The 7,509-nt window shown below is 47.6% G+C and overlaps 1 protein-coding gene across 1 annotated transcript; it reads left to right on the top strand.

The window, feature by feature from the left end:
- The first annotated feature begins 1,087 nt into the window (after nucleotides 1-1,087).
- Nucleotides 1,088-7,081, top strand: DLX6 (distal-less homeobox 6). Its single transcript, XM_081932993.1, has 3 exons — nucleotides 1,088-1,759; nucleotides 3,990-4,183; nucleotides 6,391-7,081. The coding sequence occupies exons 1-3, from the start codon at nucleotides 1,195-1,197 to the stop codon at nucleotides 6,640-6,642; spliced, it is 1,011 nt and encodes a 336-aa protein (XP_081789119.1). The 5' UTR covers nucleotides 1,088-1,194; the 3' UTR covers nucleotides 6,643-7,081.
- The last annotated feature ends 428 nt before the right edge of the window (nucleotides 7,082-7,509 follow it).

The following is a 7,509-nucleotide window of genomic DNA, read 5'->3' as shown; positions in this document are numbered from 1 at the left end:
GTGTTATGCTATTTGCGGGTTGTAATGCACACGCATAACGTGAGGTATAATGGAATGGCAGAGTGATACCTTCAGGATGGAAGTGTACCTGTCCACAGACATACTCAGACAGACGCATGGAAGGGCAAATCATGGTATATTTACTGAATAGGCACCTGATTTTCTAGGCTGGAGTGGTGTTTGGGAACATAGCTTTGTTGCGGTGGTGGTGCGGTGAAACAGCCACATACGCGCATGCACGCGCGTACGCACACACACACAGACTTGGCTGGTTGGCTGGCTGGCTGGCTGGTTGGCTGGCTGGCTGCTTCGAGCTGGCTCAAAGCTTTGAAGTTGTGCAGAAGGTGGGTTGGCGCAGACGCCAGTAGAAGTGCCCGGGCTTGGTGACGTCAGGGGTTGAGTGACCAATGAGGAGGCGCTGCCCTTTGGAGACAAACCATTCGACTTGGGCGTTTATTTATTTATTTATTTGGAGGGTGTGTGCGCTCGAGCGCGCGCGCGGGTTGTATTCCGTCTTCCCTCCCTCGTTTTCTTGTTTGAAGCCTCTAAGCTGAAGCTCAACTTTTAAGAGAATAAGTCCACCTTTAAAAAAACAGAAGAAAGAAAAGAAAAGAAATCTCTGCCTTAAACTCCACCAGCTTTAAGCGCAGAGGCACCCGGGTTCAAGGGCGTAGAAACAGACCCCCAAATCAAAAAAGAACAAGGGCGACGGAGGGAGAGAGAAGGGGGAAAACCCTAAGTCGCTGGCTGGAGGGCAAGAGAGGAGAGGAGGGAAGCCCCAGGAAAGAGGGACTTGGCAGCGCGTCCCTCTCTTCCTGCCCCCCTCCTTCCTCGCTTCCCTTCCTCTCCTTCTCCTTCTTTCTCTCCCTCCCCAGCGCCTCGCGCACGCCTCCCCTCCGCCCCTCCCTCAGTTAACAAGGCCCCTCTCCCCCTATTGCTCTCGCACGCTCTCTCCTTTCTCCCACCTCAACTCCCCCCCCAAGACACACACACACACACATATACACTCGCCAGAAAAAAAAGGGGGGGAGAGAGAGAGAAAGGAAAAAAGGAGGGAAAGGGGGGGAAATATAGCGAGCGAGCCCCGGCGCTAATTCCCGCCCGGCGCAGGCTAATAGGCTCCCTCGAAGGTGGCGGGAGCGCAAGGGGGCGCCGAGCCGGGCAGAGGCGCTCGTCGCTGGCTGCCCAACTTGGATGATGACCATGACTACGATGGCTGACGGGCTGGAAGCGCAAGACTCGTCCAAATCTGCTTTCATGGAGTTCGGGCAGCAGCAGCAGCCGCCGCCGCCGCCGCCGGCGCCTCAGCAGCCTTCTCAACCGCCGCCGCCGCCGCCGCCGCCTCCAGTGGCACAGGCGCCCGGCGGCTCCTCACACTCAGCGCAGCAGCAGCAGCAGCAGCAGCAGCAGCAACAGCAGACCTCGCCGGCGGCGGCCATGGCGGGCGCCCACTACCCGCTCCACTGCCTGCACTCGGCGGCGCCGGCCTCGCATTCGCACCCGCACCACCACCACCCGCACCCGCACCACCACCACCACCACCACGCCGCGCCTTATGCGGCCGGCCCGGCCGGCGCCAACTCCTACAGTCACCGCTCGCTCGCCGCCGCGGCCGCCGCGGCCGCAGCCGCCTATCCCTACGTGAGCCATTCGCAGCACAGCCCTTACCTCCAGTCCTACCACGGCGGTGGCGGCGGGAGCGGCGGCGGGAACGGGAGCGGGAACGGCACGGGCAGCCAGACGCGGCCGGACGACGCAGGTGGGTGACACTGACGCGCGCGCGGATCTCAGCCAAGGCCTCCCGCGCCTCGGCCGCCTGCCCGGTGTGGCCTTCCTTCCTTCCTTCCTTCCTTCCTTCCTTCCTTCCTTCCTTCCTTCCTTCCTTCCTTCCTTCCTTCCTTCCTTCCTTCCTTCCTTCCTTCCCCCTTATTTTCTTCCTTCCTTTTTCTTCCTTTTCCTTCCTTTTCCTTTCCTCACTTGCTTCCCTTCCTTCCTTCCTTCCTTCCTTCCTTCCTTCCTTCCTTCCTTCCTTCCTTCCTTCCTTTCCTTCCTTCCCTTCCTTTTGTCCCTTTCCCCGTCCCTTTCTCCTCTCTTCCCATTCTTCCCTCTTTCCGGCTCCCCTATTCCTTCCTTCAGCTTTCTTCTGGCCTTCAACGCATTTCCTTCTACCTTCTCTCTTTTGCATCTTGTCTCGCCTCTTTCTTTTCACTCGCCCTTCCTTCCGATGCACGTTTCCTGCCAAGTGAGTACCCAGGCAATGCACAGGACCTGGCGTCTAATCCCACCGTTTGTGGATGAAGACGCCCGGCTCCCTGCACCCCCTTTCTCGCTGTAGGTCTCTTTGAAATGGTATTTTCTGTGCCCGATCCGGAGCCTGTTTCTCCGGGAAGGGAGTCGCAAGCAGTACGGTGGAACTTACTCTATTCTTAATGTGCGTGCCATTTGCAGCTCCCCCTCCCACTATCCTGACTTCTTTTCTCACACCAGCACGAGTCGCATCGGCAGCTCCCTGACGTTCTTCAGATTCACGCGAGTGCTATAAGAGAACCAGAATTCCGGTTCAGGGGAATGCGCCCCCCCCCCCGGTTCTGCGAGCATTGTCATGCACTTGGACGCTTCCGATGGACTGTGGAGTGCAAGTTGTATTCCATAACAAACCATTCGCTAGGACCAGACTGGCCTTCCGCAGTTCAAAATTATAACTTGTTTGTTTGGGGTTTTTATTATTATTATTAATGAATGTTTGTTTAGCCCACGACTATCCTTTCTGCGCGGGGGGCCAGTACCTGCAGAATTATTTTAGAAAAAGCAGTGGGCCCTTTGCCTTCTGCTACATGATGGGCACAAAAGTGACAGGCTCACTATGAAAACCAATTTCTCCTCAGCCAAAGGCAGAGGCCACAGAAGTTCCAGGAAGGAAGGAAGGAAAGAAGGAAGGAAGGAAGGAAGGAAGGAAGGAAGGAAGGAAGGAAGGAAGGAAGGAAGGAAAAGGAAGGAAGGAGAAGGAAGGAAGGAAGGAAGGAAGGAAGGAAGGAAGGAGAAGGAAGGAAGGAAAGGAAGGAAGGAAGGAAGGAAGGAAGGAAGGAAAAGGAAGGAAGGAAAAGAAGGAAGGAAAAGGAAGGAAGGAAAGAAGGAAAAGGAAGGAAGGAAAAGGAAGATTAGACAGTGTCAAACACAAATGTCCTCTTAAGTGCCTTGTAACAGAGGGAGGATGAGTCCTGAGCCTTGTAAAACCTTGTAAAATTTGAAATTATATATGTATTTTTATCCATCTTTCCACTCAGCTAATCTCTAATAAATATTTTAACAAACCAATAAAAGTGACTAAATCAGCAACAGTGTCAACATGAAAGGTTTCCTTCATATATTTGACTGTGGTTATCTGTCCAAACAGTTCTGGCAATTTCTCTGAATTTATTCACTGAGGGAGAAATAAATTAACCTGCGTTGGTATAAAATGAGGATAACCATGTAAAGGGAAATGTTCAGATAATATGTGTTTATTTATGCTAATTACAAATAAAAGATGTGGTTTAGAGGGGTATTTAGATAACCACAGTAATTATAAACTAATTTAAAATGGGTGTTTCGTTAAAATTATTTTCCTGCTGCAATTCTTGAATTTGTCCTGGAATGAAGACATCTGGATTATTCCCACAAGTAGCAGTGTTTATTTACTTGAGGGGAAAAATCTCTACGCACTTTATTAAGTATCATTAAGTAATAAGTTTTTGCCTGCAGAAATGCCAGGAAAGTTGGTAGGGTCATTTTTCAGGTAAAAGTGAATCCACTAAAAAGGATATTTGATGCTTTATCTACCTGCCCTCACCTTAATGCTTATACAGTTTTAGCAACTGATCTTGGGGCAGTTTTATCACTAGACACTATAAATCGCCCCTCCCAGCATGATTAACAGCACCCTAAACTAGGCATGAGGTGTCTTTAGCTGCCCCTCTTCCTTTCCAATGCACTTTCCGTTTTGATTGCAGATCAACAAAAAACCACAGTGATTGAAAATGGGGAGATTCGATTTAATGGGAAAGGGAAAAAGATCCGGAAACCTCGAACCATTTACTCAAGTCTGCAGCTGCAGGCATTAAACCACCGCTTCCAGCAGACCCAATACCTGGCACTTCCAGAGAGAGCAGAGCTGGCGGCTTCATTAGGACTTACTCAGACACAGGTAATTCCCAGGAAAGACCAGGTTTAGGCAACCTTTAGGAGATGAGGTCAGGACTGACATGATGGTGGTAGTAGAAATGAGATATATATATATTTAAAATGTATAATTTCCTTGGACTAAGAATAGAAACTGGAGAAGAGTGGACCACCTAAACATGATCTAAAGTGTATTGATGAGCTATCAGTTAACTGTATAGAAGATATTTGGAAATCCAGGTCTAGTTCAGCTATCTCTCTACTTTTCATTTGCCTCTGATCAAGGCAGACAGTGTATTTAGAAAAAGGCATATCCACCAGCTCATAATGTGGGTGTTTATCTACTTTATTATAGTCAAAATATCGACTATAAAATGCTCACTAAGATAGAAAACTTAGAATGTGATTATATATATATATATTGCATATAGATTTAGAAATATATAATACTTCATATATATGTGTGTGTGTGTGTGTGAAGTATTAGATGTAGGAAGAGTAGAGCAGTTTCTCCATCCTAGTTTGAGATAGTAGAAAGGTAGTGGATATGCTGGAGAGCCTCTGGGCCCAAATAAAACACACCTACTTTAGTGATATTCAATAGTAAATTATCCTGGATGAGTAACTAGAATCCAGTTGGTGCCCTTAGGCTAAATGTACAAAAGGTGCTGATAGAGGCTGAGGATCAAAGGGAAGCGTGTACAAAATTAGAACAAGTTAAGCTACAGTTAAATGTGGTTGATGTGTTCTTGGTTTCTCTGCAAATTTAAGCCTGAATGACACATGGAGTATTATTGACTTGGGAGAGAGAAATACAGCAATTAATTGGATTCCCGGATGGCAAAAAAATAATAATAATAATTGCGATTTAAAACAAAAAAGTTTTGGTGGCATTTACATTTTGGGCAGGAGGGTGGGAGAATCAATCTCATACCTGCTCAGGGCTTGCAGTTCAGAATGTAAGTCAAACAGAAAATTAAATTCAGAGAATTGAGATTCCATTTCTTAAGGTAATAAGCGTGAACTTTGCAACCAGGTAAAACAGGAACTTGTATTCTATCATACAGGTTAAAATATACTAAAAAATTAATATTATTAGAGAAAAGAGGGATATTGTCAGTTTTATTCCTGGGAGTTCCAACAGCTACCCCATTTGAAATGACACACACTTTGCGGTTTGTCCATGTGTTATATTCTTCTTTTGAAGTCTCTCTAACTTTTTTAGTTCCTCCCTTATCCCATATCTTAGATTTTTTTTAAAACAGCGCTCAAATCAAGCCAGCGATCACCACTTAAGCTTCAAATCGGCTCATTTTTTCTAGCTCTTTCCTGCTGACCACCAAAGGACCTGCTGCACAGGGGCTGTTTTTGATTCTCCTGTAACTTTCTTTTTATAAGCCAAGCTGGATTTCCAACTATACTGACATATTTGTGATTTAAGCCAATTTAGGCCCCCCTGAAGCCAGTCAGCTGCCAGAGTCATTTTAGAGCCTGATCTTAAAAGCTCTTTCAAGTCCAAGTGGCACCCCCTTCGTAAGCAGATTTATTCAGGAGTAGATCCAGCTGACCAGTGAAACCGCTGAGTATGTGTTTCTAGGACTGCACACTCATCCCACTGTAAGTGAAGAACCAGCTGCACCAGTCCAGGTGAAAAAGTCTGCTAAGGGCAGTTCCAGGTGCTGGAGGATGGGGATTTGAGATGGGAAGCCACTAAAATACGAATCAAGATTGTAGATAATCACTTTTGTGGAATACAAAAAAAAAAAAAAAACCTTGAGCATTCTCTCCTCTTATTCAAAAAGAGTTGCATGTTTTTAATTATGCAGCATAGTATACTGATGGCTATCACAACTGTGCACGTCTATAGCTTATGTACCTGCGTAGATACTTTCAATGGCTGCATACAAAGTAAGCAAGCAGAACGAATGAGTGCACTGCAATGGTCTCATAGAAGAAAAAGACCCTTAAAAATAAATACAGTAAAATAAAATGTAATACTCGGTTACCTAAGGCTCCTTTGTTGCAGGTAACTACAGCAACGAGAATGAAAGATGGGAAGGGGAGGGGAGGGGAGGATATTGGACTTTATGATTCAGGGTAGTTGGGCTGTATTGCTCCAGATATAAAGAAGGGAGGGAAGAAAGGAAATTTCCTTTGTCCTCTTCCCTCCCCTGGCTGCTCTTAAACTGCTGTTCTACAGGCATTTCGGTGACTTCTGCCTTTTGATTGCAGGTGAAAATCTGGTTCCAGAATAAGCGTTCCAAGTTTAAGAAACTGCTGAAGCAAGGCAGCAACCCTCACGAGACTGACCCCCTGCCCGGCTCGGCTACCCTCTCGCCGCGTTCTCCAGGTCTGCCTCCGGTCTGGGACGTTTCAGCGTCTGCCAAAGGAGTCAACATGCCTCCCAACAGCTACATGCCTGGCTATTCTCACTGGTACTCCTCTCCACATCAAGACACTATGCAGAGACCACAAATGATGTGATCGGTCCAAGAACAACCGCTAGGCTTGGCCGACGGGGCCAGCTCGTGGGTCTTGGGGTGAATTGGGAGCGCGTGGCAAGGAAGACGGACTGGGGCGGTTCTGCCTTCCCCTCGCCTTTAACCTCAGCAATTGATCTTGAGCTGAGAGAAACCATTTGCGTCGCGACCCACGTCAGATGCTCTCTTTGGGATATTTTGTTGGGGATTCAAAGGCACCAAGCCTTATTGGGAATACAAGTCAGAGAGAGAGAGAGAGAGAGAAAACCCAATTACAACCTTTCCCCTCTAGTCCACCGCACAGCAACTTAAAAAAAGATCCTGTGGAATGAAAAAAAGCTAACAAACCCTATTTTTATTCACCAAACCCAAATTAACAAAACAAAATTGATAGCGGGGAGGTGTTTTTTTTTTCTTTACGAAGAAGGAAATGCCATCCAGGGAGGAGGGTGCGGGCGGGCGGGGCGAGGGGGTTGAGGAGAGGGGGGAAATCTGGCTTTTAATACGAATATTTTGTACCTCCCCCTCCCACCCCCAGGCCAGCACAATCGTGAATCTTGGTCGGAACTGGTAATCTTTTCTTTCCCAATCTCTCCCCCGCCTTCTTTTCCTCCTATAGTCAATAAGCCAGTCTAAACGAATTTAAAGCACCTGGAAATGACCAGAAGTTCTCTTGCGCATGCCCCATTGCAACCAACTAGAGCTCTGCATTTGCGCCACCTTTATTTATTCTAAGGGGGCTTCCAGGAGGGATCCTTTCCAATGGATTCCGCCCGGGGGAGAGAGGGAGGAAGAATCGGGGAAAGTAACAAAAAAATCGACCCGTTCCAAAGGCTAAAATTCCGACCACAATCCCTTCCCCATATACTTC

The sequence above is a fragment of the Natrix helvetica genome (genome assembly GCF_964273705.1).
Source record: "Natrix helvetica genome assembly, chromosome: Z".
Lineage (NCBI taxonomy): Eukaryota > Metazoa > Chordata > Lepidosauria > Squamata > Natricidae > Natrix > Natrix helvetica.
The sequence above is the reverse complement of the archived record's forward strand: the minus strand, read 5'-3'. Positions and strand labels throughout refer to the sequence as shown.

Bases quoted from the DNA above. Each gene is read 5' to 3' on its own strand.
- DLX6 (XM_081932993.1), top strand. From the start codon at position 1,195: ATGATGACCATGACTACGATGGCTGACGGGCTGGAAGCGCAAGACTCG. The intron at 1,760-3,989 runs GTGGGTGACACT...TTTTGATTGCAG, and splicing joins GACGCGGCCGGACGACGCAG to ATCAACAAAAAACCACAGTG. The intron at 4,184-6,390 runs GTAATTCCCAGG...TTTTGATTGCAG, and splicing joins TAGGACTTACTCAGACACAG to GTGAAAATCTGGTTCCAGAA.